The following is a 26,718-nucleotide window of genomic DNA, read 5'->3' on the forward strand; positions in this document are numbered from 1 at the left end:
GCGCGGTCTTGCCACCAGCGTTGAGACTGCTCTATTCCACAAAGCCTGCTGGAGGGAGTGCATTAATAGCGTGTTCTTGCTAGACTTGTGCTATTATGTCCTGAAAAAACCCTTAACGACCAGTGACATACAGGGTACATTGTGGTCATTAAGGGGTTAATGTCCCGCTAAAACACAGTAAGACATACAAATGACATTGTAGTAATATTGGAAAAAGGGGGCTATAAATATTATGAATGGGGATTTTTTAACATACCAAGAAACTTATCTGTGAATTTTAAATGTTTTGGTTCAGCATATTTCCACCATTTTCTTTGTCTTTCAGAGACAATTATTTAAGGTTTTGATTTGAATTCTCTTATGCAGCTTTTTGGATACTAGCAATGCTGGTATCATAAATAAAGGGTACTATTTAAAGTGATGTAGAAGTGATTAATTGATCTGCATGGACCAGCTGAAGTGCAATCATTATTTGTAATTTCAAAAGGCTATATACATTTTGTAAAAAAAAACATAACTAAGGTTACACTGTACTTTATTTCTTTGAAAATCTCACTACTATTCAATTAAATTATGTAAAATACGTTTTAATTTTAATTTGTACAATATATCATTTCTATTAATGTTAAAATTACAAAGATTTAATTTTTATAAAAATAGTTCTTTCTCCCTTAACAAAAAAAAATATTTACAACCCTTAATCAACAAATGAAATAAAACGTAAGGCCTCTTTGCAGGGTCTGATTGTAACAGTTGGTCTATGCCAGTACTTTCCAAAACAGCCATTAAGAAATGCACAAAAATTAAGTTTATAATGCTGCATGAATTCAGATTATATTGTCAACAGTTTGTGTTTGCATTAAACATCCATAATCATATAACACTGTTTTATTATTAACATTTTAGCATAAGCAAGATCTTGTGAAACTACATAAACAGATGTGTTTGTAAAAGGATACAAAAGTTATTCTGTTGAAGTTAATAAATAAATACATATATATATATAATGACTAGCAAATATACATATGCAAGTTACCAAGCTTTATAATGCTACTAAGAGCTTACTGCATTGTACTGTACTGCAATACACAGACTTGCACTGCTTATGACTTCATGTTTCTGTGCAGTAGATATCATTTTTCATGACTCCAAGAAATGATTACCTTGAAAATTAAACTGATAGTAGTCCTGGTCTTCTGCTTCTTCCTTTATGGTCACTGTAGTCAGTTCAATTGAACCTTCTGCATAACATAACATAAATACAGTTAATATTTTTTTAATTTAAATGTTATAATGAAACAGGTAATGCATTGCAAATAAAATAATTTCTGTTTTTTCTAAGCGGCATGTTTGTGAATTAAAGGGCTAGTAAAGTCCACATTAAACTTTCATGATTCATATAGGTCATGTAATTATAAAAACCTTTCTAATTTACTTTTATCATAAAATTTACTTTGTTCTCATTATTCTTAGTTGAAAGCTAAACCTAGGTAGACTCATATGCTAATTTCTAAGGCCGCCTCTTTTCTGAATGCATCTGACAGTTTTTCACAGCTAGAGGGCGTTAGTTCATGTGTTTTATATAGATAACATTGTGCTCATAAACAATAATTGCTTGAAATGCAAGTCTGTCAAAAGATCTGAGATAAGGAGGCAGTCAACAGAAGCTTAGATACAAGGTAATTACAGAGAAAAAAAAAGTATATTTCTATAACAGTGTTGGTTATGCAAAACTGGGGAATGGTAAATAAAGGGATCGTCTATCTTTTTAAACAATAACATTGTTGGTGTTTACTATCCCTTTAAACAATGAGAAATAAAAAAATCTGGAATCCATATAGCTGACTACAAGAAAATAGTGTGTTTTATGAAAGTCTTCAGTTATGAATCAAAATCCATGTTAAGTTCCTAATTTTTTTAAGACAACAATAAACTCTCCAAGATTTTCACCCCAACTTAGGAACAGATCACGAGTGGCGTGCTAACAGTTACACGTGAGCGATAAGGGGTTTATCGCTGCTGTTTGCACACATTAGGTGTAGCGCTGGTATTACAAGTTGAAATTGAACAGGAAAGCTTGAGCACAAGTTAAAGCTCTGGTTACCTGTTTCACAAAACAAAAAACTGTCACAAAACACATCAAAAATACATTTAAAAGTACATTTACATAAATATATATGCACATACATACATACAGTAAGGGGGAAAATATTTGATCCCCTGCTGATTTTGTAGGTTTGTCGACTGACAAAGAAATGATCAGTCTATAATTTTAATGCTAGGTTTATTTGAAAAGTGAGTGACAGAAAAACAACAACAAAAAACCCAGAAAAAACATAATTTATGCTTACCTGATAAATTCCTTTCTTCTGTAGTGTGATCAGTCCACGGGTCATCATTACTTCTGGGATATTAACTCCTCCCCAACAGGAAGTGCAAGAGGATTCACCCAGCAGAGCTGCATATAGCTCCTCCCCTCTACGTCACTCCCAGTCATTCGACCAAGGACCAACGAGAAAGGAAAAGCCAAGGGTGAAGTGGTGACTGGAGTATAAATTAAAAAATATTTACCTGCCTTAAAACAGGGCGGGCCGTGAACTGATCACACTACAGAAGAAAGGAATTTATCAGGTAAGCATAAATTATGTTTTCTTCTGTTAAGTGTGATCAGTCCACGGGTCATCATTACTTCTGGGATACCAATACCAAAGCAAAAGTACACGGATGACGGGAGGGATAGGCAGGCTCTTTATACAGAAGGAACCACTGCCTGAAGAACCTTTCTCCCAAAAATAGCCTCCGATGAAGCAAAAGTGTCAAATTTGTAAAATTTGGAAAAAGTATGAAGCGAAGACCAAGTTGCAGCCTTGCAAATCTGTTCAACAGAGGCCTCATTCTTAAAGGCCCAAGTAGAAGCCACAGCTCTAGTGGAATGAGCTGTAATCCTTTCAGGAGGCTGCTGTCCAGCAGTCTCATAAGCTAAACGAATTATGCTACGAAGCCAAAAAGAAAGAGAGGTAGCAGAAGCTTTTTGACCTCTCCTCTGCCCAGAGTAAACGACAAACAGAGAAGACGTTTGTCGAAATTCCTTAGTTGCCTGTAAGTAAAATTTTAGAGCACGGACTACATCCAGGTTGTGCAGTAGACGTTCCTTCTTCGAAGAAGGATTTGGGCATAAAGAAGGAACAACAATCTCTTGATTGATATTCCTGTTAGTAACTACCTTAGGTAAGAACCCAGGTTTAGTACGCAGAACTACCTTATCCGAATGAAAAATCAAATAAGGAGAATCACAATGTAAGGCTGATAACTCAGAGACTCTTCGAGCCGAGGAAATAGCCATTAAAAATAGAACTTTCCAAGATAACAACTTTATATCAATGGAATGAAGGGGTTCAAACGGAACGCCCTGTAAAACATTAAGAACAAGGTATAAACTCCATGGTGGAGCAACCGTTTTAAACACAGGCTTAATCCTGGCCAAAGCCTGACAAAAAGCCTGGACGTCAGGAACTTCTGACAGACGTTTGTGTAACAGAATGGACAGAGCTGAGATCTGTCCCTTTAATGAACTAGCGGATAAACCCTTTTCTAAACCTTCTTGTAGAAAAGACAATATCCTAGGAATCCTAACCTTACTCCAAGAGTAACCTTTGGATTCACACCAATATAGGTATTTACGCCATATCTTATGGTAAATCTTTCTGGTAACAGGTTTCCTAGCCTGTATTAAGGTATCAATAACTGACTCAGAAAACCCACGTCTTGATAAAATCAAGCGTTCAATTTCCAAGCAGTCAGCTTCAGAGAAGTTAGACTTTGATGTTTGAAGGGACCCTGTATCAGAAGGTCCTGTTTCAGGGGTAGAGACCAAGGTGGACAGGATGACATGTCCACCAGATCTGCATACCAAGTCCTGCGTGGCCACGCAGGTGCTATTAGAATCACTGATGCTCTCTCTTGTTTGATTCTGGCAATCAATCGAGGAAGCATCGGGAAGGGTGGAAACACGTAAGCCATCCTGAAATCCCAAGGTGCTGTCAGGGCATCTATCAGGACTGCTTCTGGATCCCTGGATCTGGACCCATAACGAGGAAGCTTGGCGTTCTGTCGAGACGCCATGAGATCTATCTCTGGTTTGCCCCAACGTCGAAGTATTTGGGCAAAGACCTCCGGATGAGGTTCCCACTCCCCCGGATGAAAAGTCTGACGACTTAAGAAATCCGCCTCCCAGTTCTCCACTCCCAGGATGTGGATTGCTGACAGGTGGCAAGAGTGAGACTCTGCCCAGCGAATTATCTTTGATACTTCCATCATAGCTAGGGAGCTTCGTGTCCCTCCCTGATGGTTGATGTAAGCTACAGTCGTGATGTTGTCCGACTGAAACCTGATGAAACTCCGCGTTGTCAACTGGGGCCAAGCCAGGAGGGCATTGAGAACTGCTCTCAATTCCAGAATGTTTATTGGCAGGAGACTCTCCTCCTGACTCCATTGTCCCTGAGCCTTCAGAGAATTCCAGACGGCACCCCAACCTAGAAGGCTGGCGTCTGTTGTTACAATTGTCCAGTCTGGTCTGCTGAATGGCATCCCCCTGGACAGATGTGGCCGAGAAAGCCACCAAAGAAGAGAATTTCTGGTCTCTTGATCCAGATTCAGAGAAGGGGATAAGTCTGAGTAATCCCCATTCCACTGACTTAGCATGCACAGTTGCAGTGGTCTGAGGTGTAGGCGTGCAAAGGGTACTATGTCCATTGCCGCTACCATTAAGCCGATTACCTCCATGCATTGAGCCACTGACGGGTGTTGAATGGAATGAAGGGTGCGGCAAGCACTTTGAAGTCTTGTTAACCTGTCCTCTGTCAGGTAAATCTTCATTTTTACAGAATCTATAAGAGTCCCCAGGAAGGGAACTCTTGTGAGTGGAACGAGTGAACTTTTCTTTTCGTTCACCTTCCATCCATGTGACCTTAGAAATGCCAGTACTAACTCTGTATGAGACTTGGCAGTTTGAAAGCTTGAAGCTTGAATCAGAATGTCATCTAGGTATGGAGCTACCGAGATTCCCCGCGGTCTTAGTACCGCCAGAAGAGCACCCAGAACCTTTGTGAAGATTCTTGGAGCTGTAGCCAATCCGAATGGAAGAGCTACAAACTGGTAATGCCTGTCTAGGAAGGCAAACCTTAGGTACCGGTATGTACTGACCCTCTTGGATCATAGGTAAAATTGTCCGAATAGTCTCCATCTTGAACGATGGAACTCTTAGGAACTTGTTTAGGATCTTTAAGTCCAGGATTGGTCTGAAAGTTCCCTCTTTTTTGGGAACCACAAACAGATTTGAGTAAAACCCCTGTCCCTGTTCCGATCGTGGAACTGGGTGGATTACTCCCATTAACAAGAGCTCTTGTACGCAGCGTAGAAACGCCTCTTTCTTTGTCTGGATTGTTGACAACCTTGACAGATGAAATCTCTCTCTTGGAGGAGAGTATTTGAAGTCCAGAAGGTATCCCTGAGATATTATTTCTAGCGCCCAGGGATCCTGGACATCTCTTGCCCAAGCCTGGGCGAAGAGAGAAAGCCTGCCCCCCACTAGATCCGATCCCGGATCGGGGGCCCTCAATTCATGCCGTTTTAGGGGCAGCAGTAGGTTTCCTGGTCTGCTTGCCCTTGTTCCAGGACTGGTTAGGTTTCCAGCCTTGTCTGTAGCGAGCAACAGCTCCTTCCTGTTTTGGTGCAGAGGAAGTTGATGCTGCTCCTGCTTTGAAATTACGAAAGGAACGAAAATTAGACTGTCTAGTCTTAGTTTTGGCTTTGTCCTGAGGCAGGGCATGGCCTTTACCTCCTGTAATGTCAGCGATAATCTCTTTCAACCCGGGCCCGAATAAGGTCTGCCCTTTGAAAGGTATATTAAGCAATTTAGACTTAGAAGTAACATCAGCTGACCAGGATTTTAGCCACAGCGCCCTGAGTGCCTGAATGGCGAATCCTGAATTCTTCGCCGTAAGTTTAGTTAGATGTACTACGGCCTCCGAAATGAATGAATTAGCTAGTTTAAGGACTCTAAGCCTGTCCGTAATGTCGTCCAGAGTAGCTGAACTAATGTTCTCTTCCAGAGACTCAATCCAGAACGCCGCTGCAGCCGTCATCGGCGCAATGCATGCAAGGCATGCATAAAACCTTGTTGAACAAACATTTTCTTAAGGTAACCCTCTAATTTTTTATCCATTGGATCTGAAAAAGCACAGCTATCCTCCACCGGGATAGTGGTACGCTTAGCTAAAGTAGAAACTGCTCCCTCTACCTTAGGGACCGCTTGCCATAAGTCCCGTGTGGTGGCGTCTATTGGAAACATTTTTCTAAATATCGGAGGGGGTGAGAACGGCACACCGGGTCTATCCCACTCCTTAGAAACAATTTCAGTAATTCTCTTAGGTATAGGAAAAACCTCAGTACTCGTCGGTACCGCAAAATATTTATCCAACCTACACATTTTCTCTGGTATTGCAACTGTGTTACAATCATTCAGAGCCGCTAACACCTCCCCTAGTAATACACGGAGGTTTTCCAGTTTAAATTTAAAATTTGAAATATCTGAATCCAGTCTGTTTGGATCAGAACCGTCACCCACAGAATGAAGTTCTCCGTCCTCATGTTCTGCAACCTGTGACGCAGTATCTGACATGGCCCTAATATTATCAGCGCACTCTGTTCTCACCCCAGAGTGATCACGCTTACCTCTTAGTTCTGGTAATTTAGCCAAAACTTCAGTCATAACAGAAGCCATATCCTGTAATGTGATTTGTAATGGCCGGCCAGATGTACTCGGCGCTACAATATCACGCACCTCCCGAGCGGGAGATGCAGGTACTGGCACGTGAGGCGAGTTAGTCGGCATAACTCTCCCCTCGTTGTTTGGTGAAATTTGTTCAATTTGTACAGATTGACTTTTATTTAAAGTAGCATCAATACAGTTAGTACATAAATTTCTATTGGGCTCCACTTTGGCATTGCAACAAATGACACAGGTATCTTCCTCTGAATCAGACATGTTTAACACACTAGCAAATAAACTTGCAACTTAGAATACAATTCAATTAGAATAATATTAAAAACGTACTGTGCCTTTAAGAAGCACAGAAAATCTATGACAGTTGAAAATTAATAAATTGAAACAGTTATAGCCTCAATCCTTGTAAACAACACAACTTTAGCAAAGGTTTAATCCCAATAGCAAAGATAACAAATTCTGAAAGCAGGAAACAATTACAGAATAAACGTCTTTTATCACAGTCAACTATAATTCTCACAGCTCTGCTGAGAGAAATTACCTCCCTCAAAATAAGTTTGAAGACCCCTGAGTTCTGTAGAGATGAACCGGATCATGCAGGAAATACAATGAGCTGCTGACTGAAATAACTGATGCATAGAAAAGGCGCCAAAAAACGGCCCTTCCCCCTCACACACAGCAGTGAGAGAGAACAGAAACTGTCAGAAAAAGATTAAGCAACTGCCAAGTGGGAAAATGGTGCCCAAACATTTATTCACTCAGTACCTCAGCAAATGAAAACGATTTTACATTCCAGCAAAAACGTTAAACATAATTTCTAGTTAAACAGCTTAATGTACTTCTTACAGTGTAATTCTAGTGAAGTACCATTCCCCAGAATACTGAAGTGTAAAGTATACATACATGACATTATATCGGTATGGCAGGATTTTCTCATCAATTCCATTGTCAGAAAATAAAAGCTGCTACATACCTCTATGCAGATTCATCTGCCCGCTGTCCCCTGATCTGAAGTTTACCTCTCCTCAGATGGCCGAGAAACAGCAATATGATCTTAACTACTCCGGCTAAAATCATAGCAAAAACTCTGGTAGATTCTTCGTCAAACTCTGCCAGAGAGGTAATAACACACTCCGGTGCTATTTTAAAATAACAAACTTTTGATTGAAGATATAAAACTAAGTATAATCACCATAGCCCTCTCACACCTCCTATCTAGTCGTTGGGTGCAAGAGAATGACTGGGAGTGACGTAGAGGGGAGGAGCTATATGCAGCTCTGCTGGGTGAATCCTCTTGCACTTCCTGTTGGGGAGGAGTTAATATCCCAGAAGTAATGATGACCCGTGGACTGATCACACTTAACAGAAGAAACGCATTTCAAAAAAAGTTATACATTGATTTGCATTTTAATGAGTGAAAAAAGTATTTGACCCCTTTGCAAAACATGACTTTGTACTTGGTGGCAAAACCCTTGATGGCAAACACAGAGGTGAGACATTTCTTGTAGTTGGCCACCAGGTTTGCACACATCTCAGGAGGGATTTTGTCCCACTCCTCTTTGCAGATCCTCATTAAGGTTTTGAGGCAGACGTTTGGCAACTCGAATCTTCAGCCCCTTCCACAGATTTTCTATGGTATTAAGGTCTAGAGACTGGCTAGGCCACTCCAGGACCTTAAAGGGACATTGAACACTTAATAAATGCTAGATAGAATGAAGCATTCAAACAAAGGATTAGTTTGAGAATAACATGTAGATGTATTTTTTAAAGTTTCATTAGCTGTTTAAATATTGACAAAATAAGTGTAAACTTTTAGTGTCTATAAAACAATGGGAGATGCCATGTTGTAACTTAGGTCACCTTCTCTGCTGTGGCCAATTAGAGACAGTTATAAATAGGTCACTAGGAGTGTGCAGCCAATGGCTGTGTGGAATATAACAGTGTTCTGCACTTCCATATCTAACAGGAATTGAAATGCTCACAATTTCAGAATGGAATTACAGAAAAAGGGGACAAAATAAATAATAGAAGTATTTTCCAGATTAATATATATATATAATTCATAATTTTATATTACAATCTCAAAGTGTTTAATGTCCCTTTAATGCTTCTTCTTGAGCCACTCCTTTGTTGCCTTGGCCATGTGTTTTTGGTCATTGTCATGCTGGAATACCCATCCATGACCCATTTTCAATGCCCTGGCTGAGGGAAGGAGGTTCTCACCCAAGATTGGACGGTACATGGCCTCGTCCATATCCCTTGGACACGGTGAAGTTGTCCTTTCCCTTAGCAGAAAAACACCCCCAAAGTATAATCTTTCATCCTCCATGTTTGACGGTGGCGATGGTGTTCTAAGGGTCATAGGCAGCTTTTTTCCTCCTCCAAACACGGCAAGTTGAGTTGATGCCAAAGAGCTTGATTTTGGTCTCATCTGACCATAACACTTTCACCGAGTTCTCCTCGGAATCATTCAGATGTTCATTGGCAAACTTCAGATGGGCCTGTACATGTGCTTTCTAGAGAAGGGGGACATTGCAGGCACTGCAGGATTTCAGTCCTTCATGGTGTAGTGTGTTACCAATTGTTTTCTTGGTTACTATAGTCCCAACTGCCTTGAGATCATTGACAAGATCCTCCCGTGTAGAACTGGGCTGATTCCTCACCATTTTCATGATTATTGAAACTCCACGAGGTGAGATCTTGCATTGAGCCCCATACCGAGGGAGATTGACAGTTATTTTGTGTTTATTCCATTTTTACGAAAAATCGCAGCAACTGTTGTCACCTTCTCACCAAGCTGCTTGGCGATGGTCTTGTCTCTGACATCCTTGGACAGCTCTTTGGTCTTGGCCATGGGGGAGAGTTTGGAATCTGATTGATTGCTTCTGTGGACAGTTGTCTTTTATACAGGCAACAAGCTGAGATTAAGAGCACTCCCTTTAAGAGAGTGTCCCTAATCTCAGCTAGTTACCTGTATAAAAAAAAAGACACCTGGGAGTCAGAAATCTTGCTGACTGATAGGGGATCAAATACCTTTTTCACTCATTAAAATGCAAATCAATTTATAACTTTTTTGAAATGCGTTTTTTTCTGGATTTTTGTTGTTATTCTGTCTCTCACTGTTCAAATAAACCTACCATTAAAATTATAGACTGATCATTTCTTTGTCGGTGGGCAAACGTACAAAATCAGCAGGGGATCAAATAATTTTTCCCCTCACTGTATTTACATACATATAAACACATATAAACACATAAATACATATGTATACATATATTGAAGTGCATTGGAGCCCTTTGCAGGCAAGTAGATGAAAACATGAAAAAGCATATTTATGCAATATTTATATTTAACAGTGTGATACTGTGTATTTACTGTAGATATTTCACATTTTACACATAGGGGAATATGTTTTAAGTATTTATAAATAGATATTCCTATACATACACACACACATATATATATATATATATATATATATATATACACATACATACACACACATACATACATACAAACACACACACATATATATACATACATATAGGAGCAGATATATATTTTACAACAACAAAAAAACATCTGATGTAAAAATATGTATTTATGAATAAATAGAACATATTCTTCTATGTGAAGAACATTGGAATGTGAAATATTAATATTTTCATGTCAGGTTAGCGCATAGTACATATTCTTCTATATGAAGAACACTGAAAAGTGAAATATTAATATTTTCATGTCAGGTTAGCGCACTTGAGAGTATGCAATCAGGTTTGTGCTCGAGTAGGGTGTTTTGCTCTATTGAATGATGAAAAAGTTTTACTTTCAACTTGTAACACAAGTGCTACCCGACGCGGAATTAGCACACGAGAGGGAGTTTTAAATACCGCTCCACTTGTAATCTGGCCCTTAATTTGTTAGACAAGTGTGACAACAAGAACTGTGTTTATTAGTAATTTACCCAAGATATATTTAATAGGCGCACCACCCGGTTGATTTTACTGACAAAAGCAGAAAATAATTGCATAACTTAACATAAACATATTTAATAATAATTTGTGTAATTAGCATTACAAATGTAATGTCAGCTAATTTTAGCTTATTATGGGCTAAAATTTTAGCCGGGTGGTCAGTAAAATCAGCTGGGTGGTGCATCTATTAAAAAGGTCCTGGGGGAAACACTGTATTAGCAAATAGTTTTGTTTTTCAATGTTTGTTGCACAAATTATCATTAAATCAATTTATGTTAAATTATGCATTTCATTTATGCTTTGGATAGGTTAAGCAACATAAATAAGAGAAAATGTATTGCACCCAGCTACTTCTTAATATCACCCAGTCAGAGAACACTCTGTATCTGTATAAAAATATTAGGTAGAGTTTCTACTATATATCTCTAGATCTTTTTTTTAAGTGGTCTTTCCATTTTTAAACAAGCTTTTTTTTTTTTTTTTTGCCAGTGCTTAAAGGGTTTTACATTTTTAACTTGTATGTTATATAGACTATGTTTAAAAAAAGCACACAGCAATTAAAATTATAAATTATAATTTGTTTTAAAAAGGGGCATTGTACCCAAGCAATTCTCTCATGTATCTGATAGAACTACATTTACACATATATACATTTTTTGTGTACAAATTAAAAAAACAAATATATATGCTCAAATTAGTTACCTGTTTGTATGAGGATGTAAAAGAAAACAGTGCCTGATGAAATGACCACATGGTGATAATGGCCAAGAAACATGTTGCAATATTAGTATTATTGTTTAAAGCAATGTAAATAGAAATATTAGATTATTATACAAACTGGCAACTGTTTGTTTGGAATTGAGAGTTTTCAGTTTTTAATGACAGTCACACTATGAAAGTGTGTTGTTTTGTTTTATAGATAATACTGCAGTATTGTTTATGTACTTCTTATTAATCCCCACTGGTTGATGAGGACAACTGTCACTGTTTTACTGGTAGTGAGTAACTCACCTTTACAAATATTATTAGTAGTAACGTATTTATTCATGATAAAACAAGAGTTATGTTCCAGAAAGGTAATTGGTCAACAGTGCTATGTAAATTTGCTCTCAGACATTTCACAACAGTGTTTGATGAACCACAGTTCCTCTGTATCTAAACGTTTTAAAAGTTATTTTTATCAAATTTTTCAGCATACTCAATTATTATAAAAGAAAATATATGTAAAAAAATGTGTTGAAAAGGACTGTACAGTAACACTTGGAAAATAATTTGGTTGTGTCAGGGTTTTTTCCCTGCTTTGTTTGCCATGTGCTGCTGGCAGCCATTTTACTCACCTCTTACTGAATCTGGTGCAGAGTGTCTGATGCTGCTCATTTCCTGCACACCCTCTTATAGCCGGACTGGTGTACATCATCCATGTGAGACAGGTTGCAGTCTCAGTATTGTGATGTCATCACTTATTATTTAAAGGGCCTCTGTTCAGTATGCTTTGCCCTTGCGTTGTCTCAGACCTGTTTGTGAGTTCCTGTGTTTCAGTTCCTGTGTATTACCTGGCTGTCTGACGTCCCTCCTGGTTCCTGATCTCTGGCTTATTCCTGACTGCTGTTCTCCTTGTTCCTGATTCCGGCTCGTCTGGCTACTCGCTTTGGCTCCTGACTCGGCTCGTCTGACTACCAGCTCTGGCTTAGACTCCTGGCTTGATGTTTGACTTGTGGACTTTTTATTTTTTGTTATTAATAAAGGTGTGATTATTTTTGCACTTCTCGTCTCAGTCGGATTCCTGGCACCCTGACATTACGCAAGGGCCATGAATCTTGATGGTGCTAATAATCCACCTTTAACTACCATCATTTCCAGGATGGATGAACAGGATCACTGCTTGGATCAATTTGCACTAGCCCTGCAAACCCTGCTGACTCGCACTGCACATTTGGACCAAAGTGTCCCACAAGTTATGGCTGCTCCTGTTTCCGCTGCTGCACCTAGTCCTACCAGGAGCATGTCCGGTTCTGCACCTCTACCTCACCGATATGGAGGCGATCCTATTCAGTGCAGAGGGTTTTTGAACCAGATGGGCATTTACTTTGAGATGTTACCTCAGGCGTTTCCCTCTGACAGAGCTTAGGTGAGATTTCTCATCTCGTTACTCTCTGACACAGCTCTTGCCTTGTGGGAGACTAATAAACTTGTGAATTCAAATTACCCTGAATTTGTGGCCTCCTTTCGAAGGGTATTTGATGTTCCGGCTCGCTCCTCCTCTGCTGCTAAATGACTCATGTCCATTCAGCAAGGTACGAGATTTGTTGCTCAGTATGCCATTGAGTTCCATACGCTTGCCGCAGAGGTAGGTTGGAACAATGAAGCCTTGTTACTGCCTTCTTTCATGGGCTCTCTGATGTGATTAAAGGCAAAGTTGCTGCCAGAGATTTACCTGAGAATCTCGAGGCATTGGTGTCTTTCTTTATCCTGATTGACATCAGACTAAGTGAGAGGCCCTCTTTTAAGGAGCGCTTGGGGAAGCCTCCTGTTACATTGTCTCCTACGTGTTCGTTCCCACCCATGCCTCCCTCTCCTCCCATGCCTCCTGGTCCCGAGTCACCAGGTACTGCTGAGCCGATGCAGTTGGTATTCGCTTGCACCTAAGGTCCTGTCGGGGGCAGACCCTGGGTGGTTTATCCTCGTCCCCGGAACCGCTAAAGGAGAAACCTTTGGTCACGGTTGTCCTTTCCTGGGTGGACTCCTCCATAGTCACCCAGGCTCTTGTTGACTCCGGTGCTGCGGGCTATTTCACTAACAGTGCTTTTGTATCAAAGCACTCCATTCCTGTATTGCCTCGGTCCGTTCCGCTTGCTATTGAGGCCATTGATGGCAGGCCCCTTCAGCCCGCACACGTTACTCACGAAACCGCTCCGTTATCCATGGCTGTTGGGGCTCTCCATTTTGAAACTATCCAGTTCCTGCTGATAAACTCTCCGCATTTTCCGGTTGTTCTGGGTTATCCCTGGCTCCCTAAGCACAATCCCAGTCTCGATTGGCGCAGGTCCGAAATTTTGTCATGGTCTCCGCAATGTATTTCCACTTTATTATTATTATTCTTTATTTGTAAAGCGCCGACAGATTCTGCAGCGCTGTCCATGGGTACAAAGATAACAGTACAATGGAGAAACAATACGATAAAAGACAAAATTTTACAGACAAATACAGGGGGAATTGAGGGCCCTATTCCCGTGGGAACTTACAATCGGAAACCAATGTCTTGTGCACTTCTTCGGTATCTCAATTGCCAGAGGAGTACCCGAGAGTTCCTAGACGTTTTTGACAAGGTGCTTGCCGGTACGTTGCCTCCTCACCGGTCTTACGATTGTGCCATAGACCTGCAACCCGGAGCCATTTCTCTTCGGGGCCGGGTTTACCCTCTGTCTGTTGCAGAGAATTGTGCTATGGAGGAGTATGTTGCCGATGCTCTGTCGCGGGGAATCATCCGCAAATCCTGCTCTTCTGCAGGGGCTGGCTTTTTCTTCATGAAGAAAAAGGTGGCGAGTTAAGACCATGCATCGATTAAAGGGGGTCTTAATCATCTTACCATTAAGAATGCTTACTCTATTCCGCTCATTACAGAACTCGTTGACCGCCTCAAGGGAGCTACCGTCTTTTCTAAACTTGATTTGAGAGGAGCATACAATCTTGTAAGGATTAAGGAGGGCCTCGAATGAAAAACAGCATTTAACACCAGGAGCGGGCATTATGAGTATCTTGTAATGCCCTTTGGCCTATGTAATGCTCCAGCTGTTTTCCAGTAATTTATTAATGATGTCCTACGAGATATGTTGCAACAGTGTGTTGTGGTGTACTTAGATGATATCCTCATAAACTCACCCACTCTTGAGGCTCTTCATTCTGATGTTACACGGGTACTTCAGAGATTACGTGAGAACAGCCTGTTTTGTAAACTCGAGAAATGTGAGTTCCATTAGACTCAGGTAACCTTTCTAGGTTATGTAATCTCCGTTGCAGGGTTCTCCATGGATCCTGACAAGTTGTCTGCAGTCCTGCAGTGGCCTCGCTCAGTTGGTGTTCGCTCTATTCAACGTTTTTTTGGCTTTGCCAATTACTATAGGAAGTTTATTAAAAACTTTTCATCCTTGGTCAAACCTATCACTAACATGACCCGTAAGGAGAATGATCCACTCCATTGGTCACCTACTGCCAATAAGGCTTTTGTGAGTCTTAAGACTGCCTTTGCTGCCGCTCCAGTTCTGGCTCATCCTAAACCTGTCCTGCCTTTCATTCTTGAGGTTGATGCGTCTGAGACTGGAGTAGGTGCCTTCTTGTCAACGTCCTACACCTGACTGTTCCTTGCATCTGTGCAGTTTCTTCTCTAAGAAATTGTCTCCGACGGAGTGCCATTATGAAACTGGCAACAGGGAATTACTGGCCATAATTTTGGCACTCAAAGAATGGAGGCACCTTCTCGAGGGTACTAGCGTACCAGTGCTCATTCTTACTAACCACAAGAATTTGACTTATCTATCCAAAGCAAAATGGTTGTCACCCCGACAGGCCAGAGGGGTGCTATTTTTGTCTCGGTTTAATTATGTGGTCTCCTACCTGCCTCGGTTTAATTATGTGGTCTCCTACCTGCCTGGTAGAAGGAAATGTTAGGGCTGAGGCCCTCTCTCGACAATTATCGCCTCTGTCCAAGGAGGAGTCTGTAACTATTCCAGTTATACCTCCTGACTATATTTTGGCTACTATACATACTAATTTGATTTCTCCCTTGGGGGAGGAGATCCTAGCTGCACAAACAAATGCACCTCCTGAGAAACCTAGTGGTAAGTGCTTTGTTCCTGAGAATCTTTGAACTAAACTATTGCACACTTACCACTATCCTAAAGCCGCAGGTCACCTGGGCAAGAACCAAATGATTTGGTCTGTCACTCGACAATTCTGGTGGCCAGGTATTCGTTCTGATCTTGCTGCGTATGTTGCCTCCTGTTCAATCTGTGCACAAAATTAGACTCCTCAACGTCTTCCTGTGGGTCTTCTTCAACCTATTGCTAATGGTGAGCGTCCTTGGACACATCTTTCCATGGACTTCATTGTCAAGCTCCCTGTTTCCAATGGCAATACTGTTATCCTAATGGTGGTTGACCGTTTTTCTAAAATGTCACATTGCATTCCCTTGAAGAAGCTGCATACCGATCAGGTCTTCCATTTACATGGGTTACCCAAGGAGATAGTGTCGGACCAGGGTAACCAGTTTGTCTCCAGATTTTGGCGTTCCTTTTGTGCTCAAATGGGGATCCAGCTTTCATTCTCCTAGGCATATCACCCTCAATCCAATGGGGCTGCGGAACGGTCTAACCAAGCTCTGGAACAGTTCCTCCGTTGCTATGTCTCAGTTCACCACAATAATTGGTCTGAACTTTTACCTTGGGCAGAGTTCGCTCGTAATAGTGCTATAAATGCTTCCTCACAGTCAGTTATCCCTGTTCATGTCAAATTATGGGTTCCAACCATCCTTGTTGCCCGATTCATTCATGTCTCAGGGTATTCCGGCTTTGGAGGAGCATCTCCAGCAACTCCGTTCCACATGGGTGCAGATTCAGAATTGCCTTCATCGTTCTATGCAGCGCCAAAAGTTCCAGGCTGATCGTAGGCATCTGCCTGCGCCTTCCTACCAGGTTGGTGAGAGGGTTTGGCTGTCCTCCCGCAACTTGAAACTTCAGGTGCCTTCCAATAAACTAGCTCTCCGTTATGTTGGTCCTTTTCGAATACTCAGACGGGTCAATCCTGTGGCCTATGCTCTTGACCTTCCTCCTGCAATGCGCATCTCCAATGTTTTTCATTTTTTTTAAACCATTGGTTTGTATTCGGTTTACCACTGTGTTCTCTCGTCCTCGTCCAATCTCTGTTGATAACCATGAAGAATATGAAGTCAGCAGCATTATTGACTCTCGTATGACCAGGGGCCGCGTACAGTATTTGGTTCACTAGAGGGGCTACGGTCCGGAGCATTCATGGGTTCCCTCCTCTGATGTTCATGCTCCCGCCCTCCTCCGTGCCTTCCATACCCGTTTCCCCAATAAGCCTTTTGTCCTCCCGCAGGGGAGGGGTCGTTGAGGGGAGAGTAGTTTTTCCCTGTTGTGTTTGCCATGTGCTGCTGGCAGCCATTTTACTCACCTCTTACTGAATCTGGTGCAGAGTGTCTGATGCTGCTCATTTCCTGCACGCCCTCTTATGGCCGGACTGGTGTACATCATCCGTGTGAGACAGGTTGCAGTCTCAGTATTGTGATGTCATTACTTATTATTTAAAGGGCCTCTGTTCAGTATGCTTTGTCTCAGACCTGTTTGTGAGTTCCTGTGTTCCAGTTCCTGTGTATTACCTGGCTATCAGACGTCCCTCCTGGTCCCTGATCTCTGGCTTGTTCCTGACTCTGCTGTTCTCCTTGTTCCTGATTCCGGCTCGTCTGACTACTCACTTTGGCTCCTGACTCGGCTCGTCTGACTATTCGCTTTGGCTTCTGACTTGGCTCGTCTGACTACCAGCTCTGGCTTAGACTCCTGGCTTGATGTTTGACTTGTGGACTTTTTATTATTTTTTGTTATTAATACAAGTGTGATTATTTTTGCACTTCTCGTCTCAGTCTGATTCCTGGCACCCTGACAGGTTGTAGTGCATATTACACATTAAGGGGCAAATTTATCAAGTGTCTGACGGACATGATACGATGTCTGCATTTATCATTGCACAAGCATTTCTGGTGAACTGCTTGTGCAATGCCGCCCCCTGCAGATTCAAGGCCAATCGGCCGCTAGCATAGGGTGTCAATGAACTCAAACGTATGCAATCGGGCAGATTTCTGTCCTCTGCCTCAGAGGCGGCGGACGAGTTAAGGAGCAGCGGTCTTAAGACCGCTGCTTCTTAACTCCTGTTTCCGGCGAGCCTGAAGGCTCACGCAGTAACAGGGGTATACGGCCCCATTCGGGCCGTGATAAATTGGCCCCTATGACTGTAATAGCAATTTAGTTTAGCTTTTAGTTTTTTTTCATGATAGCATCAATTAGTATAGTGGGGGCTGCTTTGTCCATATATGCTGCAAATTTGCTCCAAACACTGGCCTGCAAGTGCTGAGAATGTAAAGGTGGTGTTGAAAATGAATACATTTTCTTTTAACACTTATTTACTAAATTGGTAGTCAGAAAGTATATGAAATCACATATTTAATACTTCACTTGCTGTCAGAAGAGTCAAGTATCAACTGCTAAAATACATAGAAAAAATTATATTTTCACATAAGAAAATGAGCAACATACCAGAATCATCGCTTGGTTCTGCTTTCACTTGGATAGGAATGTAGCTATAAAACAGAAGATATTTGTTTTGTTTTTTAATGAGATAAACTGGAACATTTGAGGTGAACTGTGGAAGTAGTTTATTATATAATTAAAGGGATAGGAACCTCAAAATTAAACCTGCATGATTCAGATACAGCATGGAATTTTTAAGACACTTTTAAATTCACTTCTATGATCAAATGTGCTTTGTTCTCTTGGTATCCCTTGTTAAAAAAAAAAAAAGAATACGCACATATCCTACACCAGTGGGAGATAGCTGCTGATTGGTGCCTGCACACATTTGTCTCTTGTGACAGGCTAACTAGATTTGTTCAGCTATCTCCCAGTAGTGGAATAATGTTTCATCAGCAATGGCTAACAACAGAATTAAGCAAATTTGATTATAGAAGTCAATTGGAAAGTTTTTTTAAATTCTATGTTCTATCCGATTCATGAAAGAAAATATTTGGTTTTCCTGTCCCTTTAAAGAGAAAGTGAAGTCAAAATTTGCTTCTGGGAAAAAAATGTTGCTATTTAAAACAGCTGATTAAGGAAATGTATAGAATTTTAAAAACTTAGGTTACAGATATTGCTTTTTGGCCTCTCTAGGGAGAGTGAGACAAGCAAAAATAAAAAAAAAATTACACAAAAGAAATGGGTGTTCAATGGTTCTTTAAAATTTTGCGGATTAAATAGAACATGTGATTTAAAAAACACAAAAAAAAAAACTATACAATTTATTAATTTTATTAAAGGGTTACTAAACCAAAAGAAAATTATTTCATGATTCAGATAGAGAATGCAATTTTAAGCAACTTTCTAATTAAAGCTATTTAGCAGCTGGCCCATTTTAGGTACAGCATCCTGGCTAGTGCTTGCTTATTGGTGGCTACATTTTGCCACTAATAGGCAAGCATAACCCAGCTTCTCAACCAAAAATTGTCCGTCTCCTAAGCTTTACATTCCTGCTTTTTAAATAAAGATAGCAAGAGAACAAAGAAAAATTGATAATAGGAGTAAATTAGAAAGTTGCTTAAAACTGCATGCTCTATGAAAAAATTGGGTTTAGTATCCCTTTAAAATAGCTTTAATCTCTTTGCTGTAGAGTAAACCTAAAACGGCTCAGGAGCACAGATGTACAGTGAGCATTATAAGGCAGCACTGTTTGCAACAATGTAGATAAACATTTCTACCATAGAGCGCACGCTCCAAAGCCTACCTAGGTTTATTCTTCAAGAAATTTGATAATAGAAGTACATTGGAAAGTTGTTGTTTTTTAAACACATGATCTATCAAAACCATAAAAGTTAATTTTTGACTTTACTGTCATTTTAAAATTGCATATTCCAATTGATTAACTTAAGAACTGAATAACAGAAATTTGTTATGTTATACTACACTACCGATTTATAAAGCTTTGGAATAATTCTGTATTTTATTTTTTTATTTAAATCCCTAAAGCTCCAAAGAGTGTATATATAGACACACAAACAGATATATCATTTACATTATATTATTTTCATTACTTGAATCTGCTTTTGGATATTGGGGTACAATAAATAAAATAAAAGACTTTAAGTAAGAAAAGACAAACACATGAAAGCGTATAATAGTTTACCTTTCAGAGCTTGATGCTTCGGCATTATCTAGGCTTTCACTTTCTACAAAAGAGTAGAATATTAGTAGGGTACACAACAACAGCTAATAGCCATCATATTTAAAATAAAACAAACATTTAAGAAACATAATTTGGCAATAAAGACTCCATATTATTTGGCTGACATTTTATTTGCCATATTTTAAATGTCTGATTTAAAGAAAAATGGGAGTATTATATTGAATGTTTCCATTATAATCATGTCATTGTTATTACATATTTTTGCACAATTAAAACATTACTGTCCTTTCCAAAATGTATGCATGAAGCAGGATGAAGGATTTCAAGATAAAATGTGTAGCTATACATAATAAAACAACTTTGCAATGTATTGTCATTATTTATTTTGCCCCCCTTTTCAAGCAATTGAGCTCTGAAATTGCTGTAGATGTTCTCATTTATAAAACATGAACGGCAAGGCTAACCCTGCTACATATTTTTCTCTAATGGGTTTTAACTGATGACGACTGCAAAACAATGCATTTTACACTAACATTATGAGCTTGGCTAGCCTTGTTGTCTTCAGACTAAAGCTCCTCTAAATAAGGCACAATGTGGGCGAAGCCTGGCTATTGAAAAACAATTGCATTAAAAAGGATAATTTGTTTTAAAATAATAATGTTATTCTGAATCGACAACAGAAATTTCTTGCAACTACAAGGTGTTTACTTGACCCTCCTTTAATCAACTAATCAGAGGCTTTATCACTCAAACCTTATTGAGCCATATAAATGAGCTACCAGGGCAGCCCTTTGCTTAGACAACTGTGCGTGTGCTGATGACTTGATTTCTAGCAAGATTTTGTTTATGCTACCCCCCATAAATACATTTGCTTTAGTTTACTTAGATATTTTCCTTTAATGAAGAAATATAAAAAAAAACTGTACAGCAAACAGAAATAAATACATAGCAATATACTTTGCTTCCAGTACAGAGTGAACTGCAACTGAGATTTAAAAAGTGATATCATAGAGACATTGGGAATGGAAATCATATGGAGAGCAAGGAAAGAGGCCCAAAGGGACTAAGAATGATGCGTACATGCTAGACATATGAGACAACGTAAAATATATTATGCAGCTACAAAATCAGAGATGCAAGGGAAATGATACCTTAAGGCATTGCTTTACATGGCCTGCATGTGGATAGGTTATAAATTCCAATGCATCCCTCACATGTGTAGTTAGTAAAAAAAATATGGTGGATACAGGTGACAGGATAAGAATTTATAGAAAGAAGTCAAAGCTAATACAGGTGCAAATTAGGAGGCTGAATACACAAAAAGAAAAGTGCAAACTTTACCTAGTAACTTTCCATTTATTTTAACAGTCTAAAAAATGCTTTTCCAAGCCTTTGTGTATAAATAATAATACCAATAAGGGGACAGGTATTTTCCAGATAACCACATACCTTTAGATTTTTTCTTGTCAAGAAATGGCCTGAACACAAAAAGGAGAGAAAACACGTAAGTTACACTAATACAATCAAGCCAACTTATAATAAAATATTAAATATAGGAATTTTACAGAACTGTTACATGCACAGTACAGGTAATTGTGTTATCAGTATCAACAATATTTCAAGTTATATTTTATTATGGGTATTGATAAAGGTGTAGCTTTATGTTAATGGCGTGCACCTTAAAAGTTTGATAGGTCTCTCTTACATTATTAAAAGTACAACTAATAAAACCACACAGCAAAAACAACAGGATTTTATTAGCGAGATTCTGTACAAACGTATTATTATGGAACTAAATAACAAAATACAATGGTCTGCAAAGACAACTGTGGGCACTATAAAACTAAGCAGACATAGGCCTAGTTTCCATAGAGGTGGTAAAGTCTGGAAGCTGGTGGTAACATAAAAATGTTTAATAGCCCTGTGAAAAATTAATAATTTTGTCTGTTCTAGCAGCTAGATATTTCATTTTTAAAAAATGGAAAATGAGAACGATTCCAAGTATTGCGGAGGTCAGAAACTGTCTAAAGAAGCAATGTATACTGGAGCAAAGAGATACTAATATAGACAATCAATCAGATATCAGACATTTTTTCAATAATGGTCAGTATTCATTAAAACATTCCCAACTACAGAAATAGATTATTTGATTTTTCCATTTAAGAACTCAGAGTTAGTTCTGCTGGGTATCTGGTAATACGTCTGGATAAGTTGGGGGGGAAAAAAAGACTTATATTCTCCCCTCCGGCTTCTCAGTTTTACCCTTCTTTCCCCCCTCAATTTCTTTTTTTTTTTTGAGGGGGGGGGTAAATTGCACAACCTTGTGTTTTTCTTGATTTTTAGGGTTGAAAATATACTTTAAAAAAAAATGACTTCAGCAGTGTTAAGTTGAATTACAAAAGATACAAATCGTTTAATTTTCTCTCTGGCTTAGACAGATTGTATTCTCAAATGATACAAATATTATATCCTGTTAAGCTCTCTATGATTTTTTCTTCTTTTCTTTTCTTTTTTTTGCAATGTCATAAACTCTATGTATCATGCACTGCTGGTCTTAAAATAAAAAAAAATAAAAAAATGTTTAATAGACTTTAATGAGGATAAAATGTTTTTACCGCCACTTTCTATACTTTACCACCTCAATAGAAACTAGGCCATAGTTGTCAGAAAGACTGAATATCACTTTGCTGTAGTATCTCTAAAAACTTTATAGGACCGAACATTTCCTATCTCTGCATTTATGGAAGTCATGTACTTGCTCTGTGCATGAAATATATATAAATAAATAACATTTCACCTTTTAATTGCAAAAGATAACTGCGATTTGTTATCCAGGATCTGAGTTACTGTTTGAAGGTCATATTTTGATGGATCTATAACGGTTACTTCATTTGGGAGCCCACAAACGGTTACAGCTGTTGGGTCTCTTGCCATCTTGTCATATGGCACAGGCACTGGGGTGGATTTTCCTAAAGCTTTACCTGGCATGAGAGAGCAAAACAATAATGACATTTATAAATATAATTTATCTACACACACAACTTGCATAAATTACAGCATACTATGGGGTTATGTTTCAATTGACTGCCATCTGTAGTAAAGCCTAAACAAGCTAGGAATCAATCCAGAAACAGTGTCCTTTTTAGTTAAAGGACCATTAAATACATTAGAATTGCATAATCAACAAATGCATAATAACAAGACAAAGCCATAGCATTTTCAAATGAAAAGTAGATTTTTTTTCCCTCATAAATGTAAAAATTTCTTTAATTTCCCTGTTCCTCTGTAACTGTGACAACCATCAGTGAGTCACGGACACAATGTATATACAATGAAATCTTGCACATGCTCAGTAGGAGCTGGTACCTCAGAAAGTGTACATATAAAGAGACTGCACAATTTGATAAAAGAAGTAAATTGGATTTTTTATTTTTTAAATTGCATGCTTTATCTGAATAATGAAAGTTGAATTTTGACCTATAGTTAGTTTAAAAGGACAGTCTTACCTCATATTAAACGGCAAAGAGCCTACTGCACCCTTTTCTATATCATGCAGCAGGAAAGCAAAAAAAGTTATGAATATTGTTTCTGGCCACTTTGAAATGGATGCCAAGCCCTCTGATGACATTACGGTCGGGGCTGCATATGGCGTCCAATCATAAAAGGCTCACTAGTTGGATTCAATGCTATTCAGCACAGTGTCTAGCTGAAGCCCAGATTGTAATGTCATCAGTGAGCGGAGCTTGATAGATATTTCAAAGTGGCCAGAAACAATATTAATTTTAAAATAACTTTGTTTACCATTCCTTCTGCATGATATAGAAAGGGGTGCAGCAGGCTATTTGCAGGTTAATTTAAGGTAAGACTTTAAGATGACTAAGGTTTAGACTGTCCCTTTAACAGCTGAAATCATGTAAAGCATGCACTGGGGCCTATCTATCAAGATCCGAATGGAGCTTGATGGTCCGTGTTTCTGGCGAGAATGCAGGCTCGCCAGAAACAGCAGTTATGAAGCAGCGGTCACAAAGACCGCTGCTCCATAACCCTGTCCGTCTGCTCTGATGAGGCGGACAGGAATCGCCGCAATTCAACCCGATCGAATACGATCGGTTGATTGACACCTCCCTACTGGCGGCCGATTGGCCGCGAGTCTGCAGAGGGCGGCGTTGCACCAGCAGCTCTTGAGAGCTGCTGGTGCAATGCTGAATACGGAGAGCGTATTGCTCTCCGCATTCAGTGATGTCTGTCGGACCTGATCCGCACTGTCGAATCAGGTCCGACAGACAATGAAATTGGTAAAATATATTATTATATTATATTATTTATTAATAATAAAGAAACATTGTGATACATATTTAATTCTAGCCTTAGCCTTTTGTTTGCTTACAAATTATTTTAAAGAGAAAAAACATAATCACCCTTAAAATCATTCTCAATGAAAGCAAAAAAATAACAAAATACAGGGAATTTCAAATTGCTAGCAATTGAAGCATAGTTTATCATTTACCATAGCAAATGCAGAATAAATCTTCCACTGATTTTCGGAGTGTTTCAATATCAGCACATTCTGCAGTAACGCTTGGTGTCTTAACGGCCTCTACTTCTGGAATTACTTTATCCTCTGATTTACCTGCAAACATTACAAGAATTTGTTTTGTGTTAACTGAAAAAGTCTATAATTTATAGAAGCCCACTACCTAACATAGAGAATATTATTAAATACTGACATACAAAATCACTAACATACACCGAATACTGATATGCAAAGAATTTTCTCCATACTTGAAAGAAAAATCAACTTAAATAATATTTTAAAACTTTAATAGGAAGCTCTTCAGTTAAACACTCAAAATTATCAAGAGCAAGTATAAAATAAAAAAATTAAAAAGTGTATCCCTTTAATACTCCCTATAACAGTTGTTATAAATTATATATGCGCACACACACAAACACTATTTCTTCAGATTTACAGTTCCTTGCCCCTATACACAAAAACATGAATTATGACTTACCAGAGAATTTCCTTTCCTTCGATACAGGGAGAGTCTAAATCTGCATTCATTACTTGTGGGAATACAGAACCTGGCCACCAGGAGGAGGCAAAGACACCCCAGCCAAAGGCTTAAATACCTCCCCCACTTCCCTAATCCCCCAGTTATTCTGCCGAGGGAACAAGGAACAGGAGGAGAAATATCAGGGTGAAAAGATGCCAGAAGAAAACAACTTAAATTTAGGGCTGCCCACCGGAGAGCATGGGCGGGAGCTGTGGACTCTCCCTGTATCGAAGGAAAGGAAATTATCTGGTAAGTCATAATTTATGTTTTCCTTCTAAATACATTGAGAGTTTTCCTTCTAAATACATTGAGAGAAAAAAACCTTCTCTCGGTTAGTGCCAAGCAACCCCTCGCAATTCGCCCCGGAAGAAAAGATCCCAAGACGCAAAGAGACCCTGACCCGGTAGATCTCTGCAACAAGGGAACTCTCATGGCAGCGAGCCTCTAAATCGTGATTACGAACTCGCGGGCACAAATGGAGCAACAGTCTCACTGACGCCCACTCCAGATAGGCTCGAGCCATCCTCGAAGAGTGACATGTCCGAAAAGAAGAAGGTTAAAATAGACCTCCTCAGAATTAAGAAAACTGCCACAGCAGGATTCAAACTCCAAGCCTGCAGCTTGTTAGGACGGAAACTAATCCCTTAGGCCACTTAGTGTTGCGGGCATCAGCTGAGAAACTCGATCTGCTTTCCTCAGCTACACATTCGAAAACCTCTGGATAGTCAGACCAAAACGGATGATCGTAAGGAACATCCATTCCGGAAGAGCACGTTCAGAGAATGGATTGCTGCCAGAGCTGTAGTGGGCCTCCGCCAACCACCAAATTCTAGACCCTCCCGCTACGGAGGAGGAACTTACTACCTCAGAGATAATCTACTAACCAAAAGGTCCTGACTGGCATGGAGTGGACCCAGAATACCAGACCTCAGAGCAAATGCTCTACTGAAAAAAAAACAAGGATAATTGTAAGGAAAATTCTGATCCACATACCCCAGAAAACACTCCAAGACCAAGACAAAACTGCCCCGGGGGAACTATGATAAAAATCCCCAACACCGGAAGATCTGGACCGAACACTGGAGAACGATTCCCCAACTGGTAATTTAAAAAGACTGCTAAGACAGAGACAAGGACCCAATGCTATGTCGAAGACTCGGCCTAGGCTGAATTCATCACCCCCCACCACAGCGCCAGCGAAGGCCTGGAGGTTAATTGGAGGGCAGAACCCGATGAAGTAATTCTAACTTTGTAAGCTCTAAAGCAAAGAGCCTTCCTGTCTAACAGACCAATCCGCATCCAAAGGATCTAACCTGGTGCCAACACCAGAACACCACCAGAACACAGGTCTAGGTCCACCTCTGAGGATGGAACCGGCAGGATGCAAATCCCAAAAGTCTACTAGCAGACGCTGGAAAAACCAGAACCACCAAGACTCGGGAGCCACAGCAACATCTAGAAACAGGCTACTGTCACATTAAACCCCAGATCCCCAAAAAAACTTAGGATCCAAGCGAGGTTCCGGAAGAAAACGGTCCCTAAGAACCGGACCTGTTTAAACAAGGATGTTTTAAATGGAAATCCAGCGTCAGCAGCTGGATTCGAACCATCAACCTTTGTGTTGCAAAGCCACAGAGATAACCACCAGGCTACACTGGGCTGCTCTAGACAGGAAAAATATCCTTCTTCCTAAATCCAGGTAGAGAGAACCGTATATTCTCTCTGAACAAGAGATCTAATAAGCTTAAAAATCATTGGACCCAAAAAAAAGGACGGGAAACCCCTTCCCTTATTGGACCAGTCACCAACAGTGTAATAACTGACTCCAAAGGTCACAGAGTCCAGAAAGACGGAATGAAAACTCAACTCCGGCCCCTAGGACCCATATGATCCAGCATCCAGAGTTCACCCAGAAGAACCTAAGACAGGTCCTGCCGTCCTACGGTAT

General features: G+C 39.8%; 1 protein-coding gene across 2 annotated transcripts in view; it reads right to left on the reverse strand.

Annotated features, from left to right (window-relative positions):
- GTF2I (general transcription factor IIi) overlaps positions 1-26,718 on the reverse strand; it is a 456,346-nt gene that overhangs the window by 405,936 nt on the left and 23,692 nt on the right. For both annotated transcript variants that reach the window (XM_053707479.1, XM_053707477.1), the window contains exons 4-9: positions 24,224-24,346; positions 22,514-22,697; positions 21,166-21,194; positions 19,717-19,759; positions 18,078-18,121; positions 1,164-1,241 (exon numbers count right to left, since the gene is read on the reverse strand). In XM_053707479.1, coding sequence (XP_053563454.1) covers positions 1,164-1,241; positions 18,078-18,121; positions 19,717-19,759; positions 21,166-21,194; positions 22,514-22,697; positions 24,224-24,346 — 501 coding nt within the window. The remainder of the gene's footprint in view (positions 1-1,163; positions 1,242-18,077; positions 18,122-19,716; positions 19,760-21,165; positions 21,195-22,513; positions 22,698-24,223; positions 24,347-26,718) is intronic.

Source organism: Bombina bombina, chromosome 3, assembly GCF_027579735.1.
Source record: "Bombina bombina isolate aBomBom1 chromosome 3, aBomBom1.pri, whole genome shotgun sequence".
Lineage (NCBI taxonomy): Eukaryota > Metazoa > Chordata > Amphibia > Anura > Bombinatoridae > Bombina > Bombina bombina.